This window comes from Harpia harpyja, chromosome Z, assembly GCF_026419915.1.
Source record: "Harpia harpyja isolate bHarHar1 chromosome Z, bHarHar1 primary haplotype, whole genome shotgun sequence".
In the NCBI taxonomy this organism is placed as follows: Eukaryota; Metazoa; Chordata; class Aves; order Accipitriformes; family Accipitridae; genus Harpia; species Harpia harpyja.
In genome coordinates, this window is record NC_068969.1 from 18,403,844 (window position 1) to 18,423,428 (window position 19,585).

At 36.3% G+C, this 19,585-nt stretch overlaps 1 protein-coding gene across 1 annotated transcript in view; it reads right to left on the bottom strand.

Annotated features, from left to right (window-relative positions):
- SUCLG2 (succinate-CoA ligase GDP-forming subunit beta) overlaps nt 1-19,585 on the bottom strand; it is a 135,494-nt gene that overhangs the window by 103,493 nt on the left and 12,416 nt on the right. The window contains exon 2 of the mRNA XM_052777751.1: nt 3,365-3,506. Coding sequence (XP_052633711.1) covers nt 3,365-3,506 — 142 coding nt within the window. The remainder of the gene's footprint in view (nt 1-3,364; nt 3,507-19,585) is intronic.

Genomic DNA, 19,585 nt, shown 5'->3' on the forward strand with positions numbered 1-19,585 from the left:
CATTTCAGACAAAAACTCAGCTCCCAAATACTTCACTTTGTTCTGTTAAATAGCTGCACTAGAACTGTAAGGACTTGTTTACAGGTTGTGTTTCTTCAGATTGCAGATCAAGCAACACCATACTGTTGTAGCAAAACAGCACAACATCTTTTTCTTTCCTCTCTTGAAAATCTAGGAATTTTAACATGAAACACAAAACTGTTTGTGACTGCATTTCTTGATATTTTGTAAATATCACCTTTTCTACGAGAGTTACACCTGAAAATTGCTTAGCACGTAGAAGGCAATGAATTCCTTGGGGTCTAATTTCGTATTCCTTATTGTGTACAACTTCTTTTGAAGTCAATATTAGTGATGTCATTTTAATTTTCTTCACATCTGCCATTCTTATCTTAGAAGAAAATAAAAACCAATCCTTTAATTCCATTAAAAATTCCTTGTAGACTGCCTTTTGTGCTGTTGGTAAGTTTTGAAAATCTTTGAGAAAATTAACATTCAGTGTATTCAGTGTACATATTAATAAAAATAGAGCAACAGAGGAAATGAGCAAACTATAACAAAACTGCTGATACTGGATAAAGGCAAACGCTTTCAAGAACACATGCATTAACACCTTCCTGACAAGTGAAGACAGCAGCAAAAATAATCTAATCCCATCTCTTTCCATTGCATCAACAGGAAATCCAACAATAGCAAAATTGGTGAGCACAGGCACTGTAGCAGTACAGACAGCTCTGCCAAGCATGTAGTATCTGGTGAAATTCTGAAATTAATCTGTAAATACCAGACTTCGTAAAGACTTCCATGTCAGGAATTTCTATCCCTTTTTCTGTACCCCTTTATCACACACACAGACCTATGAGAGTGATGTAATGCTGTAAGATTATCAAGGAAAATCATTGTGTCTCCTGTATTCATGATGACAGGTCTATAGAAAGAACCTCCTTTCACAAGAAAAATACGGAACCTTTGACTTTCAAGTTTTGACAACTTTATTCTATTTTAATCTTAGAAATTTGTTGGCAAGCATCCTTTCTTGTTTGCAGAAGCAAAAGTTAAGGACAGCTGCAATGTGGCATACAGTATTTAAAACACCAGATTTTTGAGCAGGACTTGGCAGGTGTGATTGGTCTCTCCTTTCACCATCTTTTACTGCAGAATGCCTGTCTATCAAGAACATCCCAAAGCCGCCTCCATTTGTTATTTTATTTTGGAATATTTTGTGCCTCCTGTAGGCTGAAGTTTTTTGTTTTGCTCGTAACTTTTTACTTTGTGTGGTTGCATATTCAGAAGACAGCAGCCCATATCAAATTGTGCAGATAAACCTGAGTGACAGAGATACTACTAGTCTAAAGGATCATAAAGAAGATAAATCTGATGAAATCTTGGAAGAACAACGACCACAGTAGCAAAACTTGTGTTCTTGATGCTTAGTTTTCAAAGTGCATTTTGGAAGTACGACGACAGCACGCTATCAGAATGATTACAAGGATATTGTTAATTATTTAGTGGATCAATGGAGTGTCAATCATTTCAACATGAAATAGCTTCCACACTATAAATCACAATTCTTTAATGCCCATTAATGCAGCATGGTTGAATGCAATTACATAAAATGAAAAAAGGTACCACTGACAATTTTTGAAGTGTTAACAAGCCAATGCAGTTAAAATGCATGCAATTTACCCGATAAAGTTTCATTAGCAAATAAGTTTCGGGTTTAGTTTTTACTTTTGATTATTTAAATTTCAACACAGTTGTTTTTTTTAATAGACCAATATTTCTGTGATTTGCAAAGCAAGCTACAGAGGTTATTTAAAATAAATCTGGCATCATAAAACAGAAGAGGTTCACTGCCTTTAATGGAGTCATTTATTTCTCCAAATAGTTATAGAGATGGAGAACAGTAATAGTTATTCGATAGACCAATCCATTTACGAGTTCAATCATGAAAAGGAGAGTTTAAGTGTTGTAAAATTTGCGAAAAACCTGCCACAGCTTCAGTTAGCATTTCTTGATTTTCTCAGGCATCCAGACATGAGGAAACCCTCCGATTTTATGAGCTTTGCTTTGTGTCAGCATTTTTCATTTTGCACTGCCAAATGACCGTAACAGTTGCATTTAATGTTTTTGTTTCAAATATATTTTCAAATATACTGGTTGTCATAAGAAGGTTTTGATTACTGAAAAATGTATCACCCTAATAAAGTTATAGAGATTTAGCAAGCCATTACGCTAATCTTATTCAGCTACTTGAGGTCTGATGAGATCTTTGATAGGAGTAAGTTGTGTTAATTTACTTTTCAGTGTGCAAAACTGAAATGCATTTAACTAAGTGGCTTGTGCATTATGTAAAGCACAAAACAAAAAACCTTCCTGTTACTACACAATTAAACTAGAATAATATCTGGCCTCTGGCATTTTGATGTGTGATATAGTAATATTAACGAAAGCTAAATGAAAAGAGGAAAACTATGCAAACTATTATTAACTTTAAAAAGTAGAAAACTTTCGGATTTAGAATTGGGCGACAAATGTACTTCAACGCATTTCCTTTTGAGAGAAAAGGTATTATATAAATTAATTTCTGACACACACTATCATCTTATGTTCACCACACTAAAATGAGGATGTTGTCAGAGAACGAAAATGAAGTTCCAGAAGCATGGTCTTCTCTCCCAACCACTGTCAAGACTTTTGTGATGGTAGGTAACTCAAACTCACCTTTTCTTTTCTCTCCATATGGACAAACATACATGTGAACAAATATACATGTATATAATTCTCTCATACATATTTTATTTCTTCATAGAACCATAGAACAGTTGAGGTTGCAAGGACCTCTGGAGATTGTCTAGTCCAACCCACCAGTTCAAAGCAGGGTCAGCTAAAGCAGACTGTGTCCAACTGGGTTCTGAAATCTTTTAAAATGGAGAGTCCACAACCTTTTTCTTCTTTTGCTTTTTAATACAGCAAATTTTTGTTTGAAAACAACTTTTTACACAAGTTCATTTACTTCAGTTCCTTAAATTATATCAAGTATACAACAATAATAATTTTCCTCAGCAACCATTCATGATGTTATTCTGAATTCTGAATTATTCAAAACATTACATAATGTTAATTAAAGACTTCATGTTACATGCTGCATACAAAACATTTTAGAAATAAAGTTCTAAAGAAATATTGCTGTTATAGACTGTTGTTCATGTACAAAATTAAGCATATATTTATGGTCTGGATAATATATCAAACCTTTTCAATAAGCACCAATTTGAAGATTGTGTACAACTTATTAGAAAGCAATTTATTTTCCAGATTGCTATCTGGTGAAGCAGATTCCTCCCATTATCAGTCAACTTACTTAGTCTCTGAGCAGCCTCCAGGGCATCATTTGCAGAATCAGCTACGAAGAATCTCTGAACTGTAACCCCATGGTCTGCCATTATTTTTTTGCTTTGGTACTCCTGCAGGTTCAGCCATCGTCTAGGGGTTAATTGAACAGCCTAGAAAAACGAGAGGGGAAAATAACATAATGCTCATTAAGAACAGTTCACGAGACAGCGAACTGAGCTCTTCTGCCTTATGGGTATCTCAAACCAGCAGTTAAACAACACTTTCACAGAAAAGGTAAAATATGTATTGATTTACCTAAATGCCTTTTCTTAGCGTTTGTGCATCCAAAATACTCTGAAAGCTACAGGTATTTTTTAAAAGCTACACAAGGCTCACTGAGTGATCTTGGCTAGACAAAATGTTTTGCATTTAATATCAACACAGATTGGCCAACTTGGCTTGAACTCTATTCATGTTTTTAAGTTATCCTGTGCTATAAAAACATTAATAGACAATTACCTTAAAACAAATTCATTGTTTCATATTCAATCTCCTTATTTACACTAAATTTTATATAATTCTTCCCTATAAAATTCTGTGCATTGCAGCATATCTGAGAAGAAAGACAGCTGACATAGAATTAGCATCATCTTCTAGGAAACTATATACTAATAGATGTGTTTACAGTGGTCTGTTATCTATGCGTAGCTGGTTGCGCTTCTAAGTATATTTTGTTGAGGACGCTAGCACAACCACGCCAGCCATGCAAAGCCAACAACAGTTGGAGAAGAATTTACCTTCCATTCTCAACATGCTAGTTTAGATGCTGGCGTGTGCATATATGTGTATATATATGTATCTCTATCATGGATACAAAGATATGGCAACCTTACACATGCACACAAAGACATCACATTTGCTTGTCTTGGTGGTAAACATTGAATGTAGATGCTATAAAAGTCACAGGAACACTACTGAATGATTTTAAGAAAGGACACATTCTCCACACAGGATAAATCGTTACAGACAAAAGCAATAATTAACGAGCTGTCACTGACTCCTGGCAATGGTATAATGGCAAAGGTGGAGCTGACTCCTGGCAATGGTATAATCCCATTTTGTGCCAGCAAAAGATGCTCTTCCCACATGAGAGACAAACTGTTGTCCTACTGGCAGACAGCCCGCAATCAATACTTGGGTTTCTCCTGAAGTAAAGGAGCACAGTATGCAAGCTAGCACTATATATTTAGATATGTTAGACAAAGAGGATTATTTACTATACTAATACTTTGATCTCTAACAGCGTGATAAAAAATATTATCCTAATGCAACTTTATACTGAAAACAAAAAACCTCCCTGCTAAAGTCTTTCAATAACACATACCCTTTTCACAATACTAGAGTTTTAAATGCTGTGTTGTATCAAAAGCAAACCTCCATCTGTTCCTATTTGCTTTGAAGCATAGCACAAAAGATTGATGCATAAAGAAAATACAAACCCCATCTTTTACAGTATATAACCACATGTCTTCCATAAAAGTAACTCCCACAGAACTTAAACAGCTACAAATAGCTCAGAATGACAGATTTTAAATTCTTTTACCGTAACCGGGTTAACATATCTTAGAAGAATAAAATGACATATTGTCAGTACACTCTACGGCTATAATTCGAGGCATCATACAGGCACCTCAGTATGTTTTATATTCCTCCATGTTATTCACAGACAATATGTTATTACATTTATGCAATGCCTTCAAATGTAGGGTCAAAATTTAAAGTCACTTCCATAATTGTTGATATTTAATCTGTTTTCCTATTTGAAGTTCTGTGTTAGGCTCTAACAGCTATTACTTCATGACCATTTCCACAAAGGGATTAACACGAGGAGCCAAGAGGGACCCTGAAGGTCAATTCTAGCCTCATATAAAAAAAGGCCAGAGAATTTCAACCAAAAGCTTATGCCACAAGCCCTTAGTTTCTGTCAAGCTACAGAGAGCTTTTAGCATGACTGGAGGAAATATCAGTTTTATCCCTGAGAGTCATTAACCTTCTCTTTTCCACTGTTTCTCTAAAGACTACCTCATAATAACAATATTATTATTATTATGATGAGGACTTCAGCATACTTCATTATTGACACATGCATATAATCCATATGTGTGCACACACTGAAGACAAGCATCACCTGAATCTGCACAGGCAGCTGGGAGTCTACTAACGTGTTATTTGACAGCTACCATAAGACTAAAATACATTTCCAAAGGCCCCCCCCTTTCAGCTGTAAGCAGCAGCAAAAGAAAGAACATCCCAACCGCTATCAGAAGCCAACCTCATTTACAGAGGGAGGGAGGCAAGGAAGAAGGAAAAACCAATACACATCTCCATCTGACTAACTAGCTTTCAGCCATTCTGCTCTAGTTAAAAGTTGTACCCGATGTGTGCACTCCCCCCTTGAGGCTCAGAGCTACAGCAGGAGAACATCTACAAAGACATTTCTCAATCCATTTCTCTTGAGCAACAAGGAATCTAGCAATCTGACTTTCAGGGTTCAGAAAAATAAGCTCACACCTTTAGTTAAAGCAGATTGACTTATACCAAAATAAACAAACCATCAATTCTAATTTAAATCTGAAAGGAAGAAACCTTGACTTAAACAATCAATTATACTCAAATTCTCTATTTGTACTTTCCAGAAGAGAGGTTAATTCTCCTTAGCTGGAAGTTGATTTGAAACAAAGGATAAGTCTATGCTAAGTTTGACAGCACTTTTTGCTCATCTGTTATATATTTATAAATTTTATAGATACAGTCCTTTATTTTTATTTTATGTAATCTTGTATTTACTAGAAGCCACAAGATCTTTGAGAGACATGTCAAGCTGATCTTGGATAGAATTAAATAAATACAGAAAAAACAATGTTAAAAGTTGCTGTATTAATAAAAAGCTGAGTTAAAAGTTTTACTGAGGATTTCTCTTATATATGAAGTATGTTTACTTACAATTTATTTGTCTCTTATGCTTACGTGTGTTTATTTATAACTAACTGGTTTATATAAAGGCTTCTACAGCTCAGTAATACAGCTAATAAAATTTTGGTCACTGAGTTTATAATTTACGAACAAGTCTTTAAAACAGTTTTTATTCATCATTTACAACAATAAATCAGTTTCACATGTATGTAGTACTAAACTGATCTAAATCAAATAAATAAAAAGGAAAATATTCAAACAATCTTGTTCTGGGGCAGACTTTTGTTGCTGTTGCTTGACAAAAGTCTCTTTCAGCACAACTTGCTTTCAATTTTTCTGTTCGGGTAGGAATTAAGTAGTTAAGGAATTTGCAATGCAGCACAGTGTGTCAGCTGACATCTCCACTGTTAGTTTAAACCAGCAAGGCTTAAGTAATAAAATCTTTTAAGGACTCTCTTATATAATATGGCCTGCAAAGGGCCGCCACCTAACAAAGGCCACCAGTGATAACTCACAACACGTGACAGATACGGAACAGAGATGACAGCAAGAAAAGCACCCAACGCTCTGTTTGTTTTATGAAGAAAGGTCATTTCCAGTGTCACCCATCTGGTGTGGCACTCCAACGTTAATTCAGCTCCAGCCTAGTTAATGAATAAAGCAAGCCTAACAGCTCCAACGGGAACCTGCAATGAGCTCTGTTCCCAACCACCCTCTTGGCATGTTATAAAAGCTTTTGGTATATATCAGTTTTACAACTTGAAGATATAGTTCAAAATGTTCTAGGGGATACTCCAAATCATTGCCAAGACGTTAAAAATCATATTACACATACATACAGTGCATATATACATAAGCATATAGACACAGGTCTGTTCTTTTATAAAAGTTAGACAATTAATATTAGGAGATTATGGGAATAGTTCCTTCATAAATTATGAACCAGACAGGTCTGAGGAACACAGAAAGGAAATAAGAGAATAATTCATTCGAAAACTGTCAAAGCAGTCCTAAAGGGGGATGAAACAAAGATCTGGCCAAGAACTGCTGGCACAGAAAAGTGGAGCCTACAAACTTAAGGTTAGTAAGCACGTACATTTTTTTCCTCTGCTGTATTAGGTGATTCTAAGAGAGACCATCTTACTGAGCGCCAGCTGAAGACTTTCAATCAAAACTTTCCACAAAGGACAAACTCCTGGTTGTGAACAAACTACTCAATAAAAAGAGTTAGTACAGCCTACCACTGTATACAGGAGTACAATATATTTAAGAAATGAACTATGACAAAGGCTGTATTAGAAGCTCTGAAGAGCAAGGAACATGAAAGACTTGCTTTAAAGCACTTGCAGTATACATACTATATGTCTTGAGAAGAGCAGGCAAAATAAAGCAGTTACAAGGGATGAAATAAAGCAAAAGCTTTGAATCTTTGAAGATGACTACTCTTTCAAGACCATCTTGAAAAATAAAACACTTGCAAACATATGTATTTTAGGCTTAAGGCACAGAGAAAAAAAGTGATCATGAGATGTTAGAAATCTGAGTAAACAGATGATTCCCTGAACCAATTCCCAACTTAAAGATGTTTTGCTTGCAAAATATATATATATGAATGATTTAAAAGGGACAGCAATAAAAAGAATTAATTAGAACAAGAATCTTGAAAAATCCTTGCCAGATATAGTTCCCAACCCTCCCAAATACATTTATACCAAGCATTCACAAGAATTTGAGATGGGCTTCAAATAGCATAAGTTTCTTGGGCATCATAAATTTCCACAGACATGCTACAGATACCCACATTTATCCTACAGATACACACCTGAGACTGACCATAACAGTGCTATTGCACAAAGGTACAGCCTTAAGACAGCTTAGACAAGAGTCTACAAAGTTTTGAAAGAAAACTATTACCCATACCTAGACTTCTATAGGCAGCCATAATCCATCCCTTCCCCCTGAAACTTATTAGGAGGACACGTTAACGTGGCACAGAATACAACTCCAGTGTCATGCGTCTTTGTATTATTTATTTTCCCATTCTACAGTTCTACTCTTGTCAACAATTTAATTGCTCTCAGCAGCATTAAACAGCACTGCTAGCTAGATTCACCAGTGCAGCAGTCCTGTCTCCTATGAAAGACAGACTGAGGAATTAGGTTGTAAATTACCATCAGAAAAACAATTTCGATCTGAAAGGGGGCAGTGGCGAAGCAAGTGAAAGGGAAACTAAAGCACAGGAAAGCAGAGGCTACCTTTTAAGAATTTCTGTTCTTTATTGATTCTCACCACCTTCTATACCCAGCTTATTCCCTGCTTGAATACTTTTATCTCCTCTCCCCACATACTAGTCAGAAAACCATATTGGAAAACACCATACCTCTCTCAGATCTTTCCATGCAGCTTTGTCTATGGTTGAAACACAGTATGTTCCAACAGTTTAAGATATATCTGTGTTTCACCTGTTTCTTTATTGCAAGGTTGCACTGGAGTACAAGGAGTACATTCTGCCACACCAGTCTGTGAAGAAGAGACTGGAAATAGTACACCAACTTCAGTAAAACCTGACTCTCTATGTGACATCTCATGTTTCATCTTGATAAAATGACAGGCAAGAACTAGAAAATTTTCCATTGGTGGCATTTTTCTGTTGTCCTTAAGACACTTTTTTCTAACAACAACAACAAAAAGTTTTAAAACATCTTACTAAACTTACACATGTTCTCCTGACTGTAAATATACCTTAATCTTGAATATTAACTTCTGTCAAGCTCTGAACAGCCCAAAGAAGGGCTGTAGGTTTAAATGCATCTTTCTAAACCTGTTTTTAGTGGCATTTTACTTCTTAGCATGTTAGCTACAGTTTCTATAGCAAAGAAAAACTTAAAATCACTCCAGTGAGCCTAGATGAAAATCCAGACAATAAGTTTTCACGTAATGGAATAAAGAAAAACTCAAACTAAAGGATCTAGTCTTTTGAAAGCAAGTTCTTATTAAAAGGCTAAAATAAGTATCATTCATGGCTCTGCTGAAGACTTCCAACAGACCTTATATTACTACAAGAAAAAAAGGCTTTCATATGAGCTCTTTATGTGTGTTGTGTATTGATATACACATTGTAGATGAAGAGTAGCTCTTATTTGAGATTCAGATATGCCAGGTAAGTTGAAAGGGTTTTTTTTTTTCTCCTTTATTTTAAATCACAAATAAGCTTTAAGAATAAATCAGTTCATAAAACTAAGAAAAACATCCACTAGTAGCACATATCTATGTTTTTATATAATTTATTATTTAAAATAATAAAGTTTTAAAGAGGAATTAAATTTTTCCTAATAAGATATTTCTTAAGATTAAATTTCTAATATATGTGCTTATCAAAGAGATTAATATACTTAAATAGGACTCTATTACAACTGATAACGCTTCCTTAGAGCCTGACAACAGCATCAAAAATCCCCAAACTCAAGTAAGTGGAACGAAAGGCCTCAACTGAACAGTAACATGAAGTGAGACGAAGGCAGAATTATTTAATCAAGTACAAGTTTCACACTGGATCCTCTCCTGCTGGCTAGAATTATTTGGCATTTTCCAAAAGCAAAAAAATTCATATGGTTGGGGTTCACCTCTCATCTTCCTTCCCTTCTCCACCCCGCAAAATTTTTGTTACCGGTCAGAATCACAGTAATATGGACCAAAGGTCTATAGACAGGTGAGGATTTCAGAGAAGTACTGTTACTAGTAATTGAGTATTTTACTCTCAACAAGCCTTCTGTTCGAAGTTACTTCTTTATATACCTAGATACCATGTTTGGTCCAATGACATGTGTATAGTATCATTAAAATGAATGGCATACATATCAAGAAATCAAACATCTCTTCCTGACCATCTTAACAAGGCCAGGTGTTGCATAACTGTATCCGTGGTTTATTGACTACTGCTAGAGAAAAAGAATTGATTGTTCACATAACATACCTAATCTCTTATTTGCCACCTTTTTTAGTTCATTTGTTTATACATAAAATGTTAAGGGCTCTGAACGAATAATGTATTTGGAGACTAGTTGCATTAGATTCTTCCACTGCTCAGTTTGCCAATTCTTGAGCTGTCCCATGGCAACAAAAAATAATTTGCATTATTTGAATAATATGGGCTAAAAAATAACAATGTAGTTTAAACAGGAGTGAAACTCCAAGTACATCTTATAGCAGAAATCACCTTCAATATACATAAAGAAAAGATTTAGAAAACACTGCAACAAAGAGACTTCTTTGTCCTTTTATATATAAGCAGCATCTTTCAGATGACCCAGGAGGTATCTTTTGAGTGCTCACTTTTGAAAAAAGAAAACACACACATAAAAACAGGAGAAACTCTCTTAACATATTCACCGAGAAGTTTGCAAATTGCATGTTAACTACCTCGGCAAAAATGTGCTCAGAAATAAATGTTCCATATACCCACAAAAGAAAAGCAGCATCGGTAAATGCAAGCTTCATCAAACTAGACTACTGATTACTTCTTATCTGAACCTATATGCTCAGTATCAGCTCAGTACAATGTTTTTTCACTCAGTGGCCTCCCTGGTAAAACCTCTAAGGTTGACTCAAAGACTGATGATTTCACATAAATACTGCCGTATAGCATGTATGCAGCAGGTACCAAATAGTGTCACACTGGAGCAGGTAAGATAAGCAGACAAGCTTTAATAAACAAACAAGCAGAAAACACCATGATGACATAAACACACGTAAAAAAATCAGTGGCTTTTTGAAGCCGAATCAGCTCATAGAAGGGCCTTACAAGTAGCTGTGTCAGTAGAACAACTGACGCTTATGACATTTTTAGCCAGCAGTATTACCCATCCCTGTAACTTTGCACTTACCCTTCAACTCATTAAGTTACTACTACAAGATACCACTCTTCAAAAAAACCAAAATAAAAGTGAAATCATTTTTGAAAATAGCAACAAGGGCTGGAGAGCAGTGTTTTCAGGCAGACCCCACTACCTACCAGTACAATTCTAACTGTTAAGCACCATATATATTTTTTAAACATAAATGAATCGCTTAACTCTCTTCTGTAACAAGTGTATGAAGAAACTGTTGAAAAGAACTGAAAGGTCAAGTCTGACAAACAACTGAAGATTCAAATTATAATCTCTATTACAACCAAGACTTTATGGTCTTAAGAAATTTAATTTCAAAAAATTTTATGCCATTTCATGCCTAATTCTACATGGAACTACCTTGGCTAAGCATCCACAACTAAGTATTTCGCCATATTGAGTTCAGTGATCATGTTTAGACAATTTCACTAAAAAAACCCCTACCTTTAAATACTTATTTTCTCTTAGCCGGTCTCTTCAGGTCAAACCTGTACTTTTGGAAAACGCAAAAAAATTCTAGCTAAGGGAAGAGAATTCAGTGATAATCAGCACTATGAAAGAAAAACAGCCAACAACAACAAAACTACCACTAAGCAAATTTCTGGGATAATTGAACATCCCTTGACACAGCTATATAATTTGAGCAGCTCTACTGTTTACATTAACATAGCTTAATGCATTTTATTGCATGACTGTTAAAAGGAAGACACACTTTAGTGACATCCAACATTCCCTTTTCATTCACAGTATGAATGGAAGCCAGTATTAACATCATGAAATAAAGATGGATCTCTTAAAAGTACCTGGCGCTAAAGCTGGTCAAATACTTTTCCCCCCCACTGCTGCTCCACTGAAGTAATGTAGCTGTAACTATGCTAACAGATCCTGTGCCAGTATAAAACAGCTCTGCCAAGGCAAATTATCTCTGCATGAATGCAAATTATGTGTCAAATGTATATAGTATCAAGTTTTATAAATATGGACTATATTGTAATGGTTATACTGGAAATAAGTCATTTGGGGAGAAAAGCTACGGTGTTTATTCGGAGGTCTTTTAGATGGATTCTGTATCCAAAATAAAAGGGAAGTGTGTTTAGCATATCTTATCTAAAATAAAAGCATCTAATTAAAAAAAAAAAAAAAAAAATCTATTTGCTTACCCAACACATTCTACACCATTCCAGTTTATTCAGTTTGTGCACTCTGACCTGTAATACAATTCCAAGCGCATATGAAAAAAAACAGATACACAAAGATGACAGTAATGAAACAGCATACCATTCATCAATATAAGAAATAAACCTTTATTATATTTATTGACATACAGCTACTGTAATTGACAAAGTTGTAGGAGAGGTTCCTATCAAAAAGGAGCCATCAGAAGTACAACTAAATGGCATACCTTCATATAAACCACCATGGTACAGGTACATTTTATTAGATCATATACTTGAAATATACCACATAAGCCACTGAAAACAAACTAAAACACTTATTTGAGTTTGCTGGCAGTGCTGACATAAAGAATAAGTATCCGTAGAGTTAGTCTGACAAGAAACAAAAATTTAGAAAAAAGGCACTACACTAAACAGAAAAAGTTTATCACAAATGTAAGGCATAAAAAGCAAACATACAGAGATTACTACACTTTGCTCTGTATGAAAGCAAGTATTTCAAGCACGAAAGAAAATGGAAAGACTCATGATAAGACTGATCAGCTATAAGGTCTGCCACGTTAAGTCAAACCACACATCCCCTTCTCTCCAAAGATGATTAAGGCCACATACCTACAGGTATATTATGAAAAACAGGACAGCAAATGTCCTTTCCAAGTAATGTCCTGTTGGCTGCCACAAAACAGTAATTTTAATCTTCCAAAGCAGGAGTTAGCATCCAGACCATCCTATTTAAAAGCTGCAGAGGAAACCATGTTCCATCAACATCCCAAATGGCTCACTTTGGATACAATATCCAAGTCCCTTTGGTATCAGCAGAGACCATCAGCTTCATATAACACTGAGCATTTTGATCAAAGTCTCAATCTAGACTTCTGTGATATATTTATAAAGGATAAAACTGATTCTGTGAGCTAGTTTAAGAAGTCTTGAATATTTTCCTGACAAAAACAGTTTCCATACCTTCGTCCACAGCAGTTAGGAATTGCTTATTTCTTATAGTTTGTATCAAAACTCTGTAAGCAATCTTGACCTTAAACATCAGCATTTGATTTTAAAATCTTCCACAGGTACAGCTGAAGACCTTTTAAGAGTTAAGTTCCATTATTTATTCCTACAAATGGGAATTTATTTTAACCGAATTAACACAAAGGCAACACACAAACTCTAGCTAACAGTTATAGGCCTTTTAGTTCCATATTTATTACTTAAAATACATCACACAAAATATCTTGAGCAGTAAAACGCAGTACGTCTCAGAGAAAAAAAAAATACCACACTTCCCCGTTCTTTAAAGGCTATGACATTTTGATCAATAAACTGTAGGGGCAATTTACTGTTTTATACTACTAAACTGTAGATCAGAATGAGTGAGATCTGTTGCTGCAATTGTTAAGGTTTATGTAACTCATTTTCAAATAAAATTTAAAAAAAACCACACGAAATATGCCACTACATTGTTGTTTACTAAAGCTAGACAGCCTGTTCTGGTGGATAATTATTACTATTCCTAAAAGCTATATGACTCTTTGAAACAAGATGTCTATGTTAAATAAATAAATGATTCCTTCATATGCGCAAAAAAACCCCCAGAAAAATTAGGGGCTTGCTTATAAAAGGAGCACACAGTTAATATTATGATTAGGATTTCTACTGTTAAATTGTTTACAAAAATTAGACTCAGACAAACAGTTGAGAGGATGGCCAAGAGCTTGGAAAGCATAAGTTTTGTTTAAGTATACAAACTTTAAAAACTTCAAAAGAGTGAAACAGGCAACTGTTTCTGCTCAGAGGTCCACATTACTGAAAATCTAGCCATTACGTTGAGTGAGCAAGTCTTGATAGCAAAACCCAAAGTTAAATCCTAATTTGGAAAATCTCTGCCCCGCATTGCCTTAATATTGCTTTTCAATTACCCAAATGAGGTTATTCAAAACTGAGACTCTGTAGCCTCTGAAAACACTGATCCACCCTTAAGTCATGTTTAAACTGAAGGAGAAGTGTATCAGCTCAATCCATAGGCAGTTTGGTGACACTTAAATAGCAGCACACTCGACTATCAACCAATTGCTTCCCGTGTGCTTCTGCAATCCAGGAAAACTAGTGCTGTGATACCCCTGTCTGCCTTATGCAGTCTCCCAAACAAAGCTGACACCAGTGTAGACGTCACCACCACTCTCCCATATATTGCTGACATACCTCACACAGCCATATAGCCCCTCTAATAGCCCAATGCTCTCTATGACTTGAAACCGAGAAGCCAAGGTACTGGAAGAAGTCATTACTAGAGGGCTGTGGTCTCCCATTTCTGCTCAGGTGACACAGAGGCAAGCTGCAACCACAGCTCCCCAGCCGCTCACTCCGATGCCCTCCCTTGTGTCCCCTGAGCCTGAAGTGGAGCTAACCCTGCAGAAAGCTTCTTTTGCTGCCCTCTTAACTCCGTGACCCAGCCCACCAGAGGACCAGGTGAAGACAAGAGCCAGTGCAAGAGACACACCAGCAATGCAGCGGTGAGGGCAGGAGCACCCCTTCTGACAACAGCCTGCCCTTACCCGGGGGTAGTGGACACACTAGACTGCACTGCCTGTTGCAAACCAAGCCTGGGGAAGACAACGTGAAACTACACGCTGATGACTCAACTGCACATTTCCTTCTGAAGTAATTACTCAAATTCACTGCAATTCATTGTACAGAACAGTAACACTCCAGAAGAGCTATAGTTCAGAAGTCCACGGTTTAAAGCAATCAAAGGATTTTTATTTTTTTATTACTATATTAGGTGTTTGTGTCACCATTTTAATTCTAGTTCATGTAATCAAAACAAGCGCTTAGTTAAATCTTCCCCTGAAGACTTTCACATAGTTCAAGGAAAAGCCAATTTCTCTTGTCATGTTGCAAGGTTCTTTTAATAGGAGCCACTGCAAAACAGAGATAGGAAGGCAGGAATCACAGTGCATCACAGCAGGAAACATCAAGATGGTGACAAACATCAAAGAAATAAAGGGAAGAGCTTTCTTGAACTAGTAACATGTCAATTTTAGAAAAGGAAGGTATTTTAACTGAAGAGCTAAAGCAGTTATATTTAGTCATCTCAACCTTTTAGTTAAAAGAAGCTACTTTTCTTCCATCGCCAGGCAGCAGTGATTAATCTAATGCAACATAATAAAGCAAGGATATAAACTACAGATTACCTACCTGTAGATAACAAAGCATACTAAAAACTAATAAAGGTCAGTTGACATCACTTGTCTGTTGAGAAACAGGCAGTCACCAATAACTAACAGAATGAGACTTTGTGTGTTTAATGATTATGCTAATTTACTGAACTCTTATTAGACAGATATACAGGCAGTATTGATGAGTTCCATAAGGCATTATAAAGTATGGCTGAATTGTTTCAAAACAAATTAAAACAGAACATATTGTACACTATTTAAAGCAGTAATAAAAGCCTAGTAGTGAGTGAATCCTCAGGATGAGCTCTCTGAAAAAGGCACAAGTTTTCAGAACTGTACAGACGTAAAAACCTACTGCTGCAGCAGAAAACTCCACATCTATGTGCATGGGAAATTACACCCAGGGATTCTGACCCTCCTGAACACAGGTGAGAGAAAGTGCCCATCTGGCATACAGGTGTCAGTGCTTTATAAACCCTTGCAGAGGCACATGCTGAATTGGGCATGTGTTAACATATGTTTGCTTTAACAGGTAGGGACTGTTTGAGAAACTGTGGCTGAGATGATACACCAGTTCTACTGAGCTCACCAGGGCAGAGGTTGAAGGACTCAGATTAGGGACACAGAAGAGTGTAGTACATTGGGTTTTCCACACAACCACCTATTGTACCTTTTTGTTGGTGGTGTTACCAATAAATTCTAACCTATCTACAGGAATAGTGTCGCAAAAGATTGTCCATCTGCAGATTTAGTGCAGTGCAACATGGCCCTGAAAACAAAAGCAGCTTTCAACTCATAATTTCTCTTTGCTTGTGTTGGGGCTGCCTCTAGTTTCTCTTTTTATCTCTTAAGAATTTTAAGTTCCTAAATTAAGAAGGAAATAGAAATTGTTTTTTCACTCAAGAAAGGAATCACTATGAGCAATATCTGTCAATTTGTAATCATTTATTCATACACAATTTAAATGAGAAACAATATTACTTTCTCCTTCAAATTTCAGGTCTTGCCAAAGGAGTTTTATTTCAATAATATCATAGAAATGAACAGCAAGTGATATCAAATAAACACCTATAAAATACTCTCTACGTGTTATGGCCATATAAGCCACACTTCTGCTTTTTAAGGAGAAAATACAAAGTCATACACAAGAGACTGCAGCAGGGTGCACTTTTAGTCAGAGTAAGAAGGTCTGACATTTATGAGTAATACAGGACAGCTCAAAGTAGCGAGATCCTGCAGAAACCATTTAGAAAAAGAACAGTTTCAGCCTCAACCTGAACAGTCTACCCTGAATGTTAAAATTAACCTGGGAAAGCAAATGATTTAACTAAAGAAATAAGCCTACTGGATTTGACCCCAAAGTAAAGTCATGAATCAAACTCCTTCACTCTCCCCCGATTTCCCCACTGAAGTGGGTGAACCTTCCCAAAACTTGCTCACTAGCTGAACTGTCAACTTTCCAAGATAATTGAATCTAAAAATATGTGGCTCTATTTGAGCTTTTTAAGATTAAAACTCAAATGCTATCATGACTGGGGGGATCGAACATTTCATTCATTACCCAATACCTCAAAATTAATTCATTAATAAATATGTAAAATACTCATGAGGATTTACCTCCTCTACCTCCAAACCAACTCCCTGCCATTAAAAAATATATTTAACTGTAATTATATATTAATCAATATTCTGTTTGGAAACATGTAATGATAGATACTTCAACATCCCTCTTTATTTTTGATTCAATATTTTCTTTCCTCTCTCAATGGTGGAATCCCTTGGCTGAGAAAGAGGAATATCAGGAGTGCGTCCATCAGTTCTGAACTGGCTGGATGCTGTCAAGGCCGCCTTTGCTTTATTTATCTCTTTCATTAAAACCCACCTTCTAAATCTTTCCACAGTGGCTCCAACATGAAACAGTATAATTTTGCTGCACTTTAACAAATGCCACAGAAATGGAAGAGGACTCCAGAAGACAGCACCAAACTCATTCACACATTATTCACAATTCTGAAACTTGGATTTACAAAGCCATATAGATTGGATTAAAAAAATGGAACAGTATCTATTCAGGAACCTTTCCCTTTTACCTAAGCCAGAGCAAGATGCACATGAAAAACACAAAGTTTTAGAAGCATCTCAGTTGTCTTGGATATTTCACAGTATTGCAGATAAAATGGCAAGGATTATTTAAGCTTTGCCAGTCTCTTAGTAAATGTACTCAGTGTGGAAGTGGGACTGAAAATCCTGAACTGCTATTTTAACAAAACCATAATGCCTCCCTTAACAGTTCTCCTGAATGTTCCTGATAGCTGTCTACTGCAAGAAACCCTTTTACTTCAAGGGTTCCCGAATGTGTCTCTCTCTACCTTTCTGTCCTGCTATGTTCTTTGATTTTATCTTGTACTCCTCCTTGTCCTCTTATAGTCAGTCTGATTGCAAACTGATTGATCCCAAGCTTAACCTCTGCACTACCCTGGAAATAATGCAGCGTGGTGTGATGTTCCTACACTGCAGAACTCATTTGGGTCATTAGCTCAAGAAAAAAAAAGAAGAAACTACACAATTCTGTTCCAATGTGCCTTTAAATCACATTTATAAACTCAGCTTTCTGATTTATCCGTTTACTTCTCATGCAAGGAAGCACAGACAAGAATGAACTTGAAGCAAGTCCTTCACTCATTGCAGATTTAAAGTCTCCAGTAATGATTATACTTTATAGACTTATTTACAGCTTGCTTACACACAGGGATTTTGACAGCTATTCTGTAAATACACTCTCCTACCCACTAAGCTCCATTGTAAACTACCAGGAACATGCACAGGGTCAGACTTGAGCTCCTTCTGTCATCCTTATTCTCCTTATCTCAGAAAACCAGAATCTGAGCCCACATCCTTGTGCACTACAAGGCAGAACCTCACAGCTACCACCTGGATGATCTTTCTGGATGTGCGTGGATATGGTTTTGTGAGGACTGTACTCCTCAAAAGAGGAGACAGTGGTAAGAATATCCTCTTGAACAGTAAGACCCTGACCTCACTACTCCCCATACCTTGCCAGCCTATTGTTCAGCAGTCGTTTCAGTCAGGCAGCTACAGACTAACCTCCAAATTAAGCAGGACATAGCCAAATCCCTGACAGCCTGCATCCTGCCCCTCCACCCAGCAGAGTACTGAGGCCTCTATTTACATGCAAACACCAAAATAGAAATTGCTGGAAATTAAGTGACAGTACACTTTTGGCACTGAGAAGTTCTCTGATGCATTCTGCTTAGCGTTGAAAGGCTGACTGAGCAGAGCTGAGTATACTCCAATCCCACTAACGTTCACCTGAGCAGTGAATCATTAGCAACTTCGAAAAACCCAGCTGAAACATGGCAGGCTCCTTATTCTATCAGACTATGTGAAAACTTTCTGGTTTGAACAACACACCTAAGGTCACATAACAAACACGATGTCAAGAAAACAAAGCAGCCTGCCCAAACACAAAGCTGCTAGTCCACTCAAAGGGGCAAACAATGCCCTCCCCACTTCAGAAAAATTTGCGAAACATTTTTTTTCTTGCATTCTTTAAACAAACTTCAGCAGAATAAAACAGTATTAAAAATACTTATTGTACATCCACATGTGCCAAGAAGCAAGCGTACCTACAGAAGCTTTATACTTCTGGAATCAATTTTCAGAGCCTTTGCTTGGGTAAAGGAAACAAGAATATGAATTCACAGATTCAATTTCTGCTTTTGTCAATGTGCTAGCCATCAGTAGCTCTGCTTTGCATTAGTAATTAATTTTAGTCAAATTATGTTCATTTTGCTTATTTAAAACTTCAAAGCTTTAGGAAAAGCATACTTTCCTGACCTAAAAAGTAAGCTTTGAAGTATCTGATGAAAATAAACTCACTACCATACACAACTGCATAATGAGTTGCAGAAAATACCGTAATACAGTCCCTGCCTTTGCAAATGAAAGATGTTTGTTGGTGATATGCACCACATATTCAAAAAGTGAAATGAGCTCTTCTCCACATAAATCAGAAATA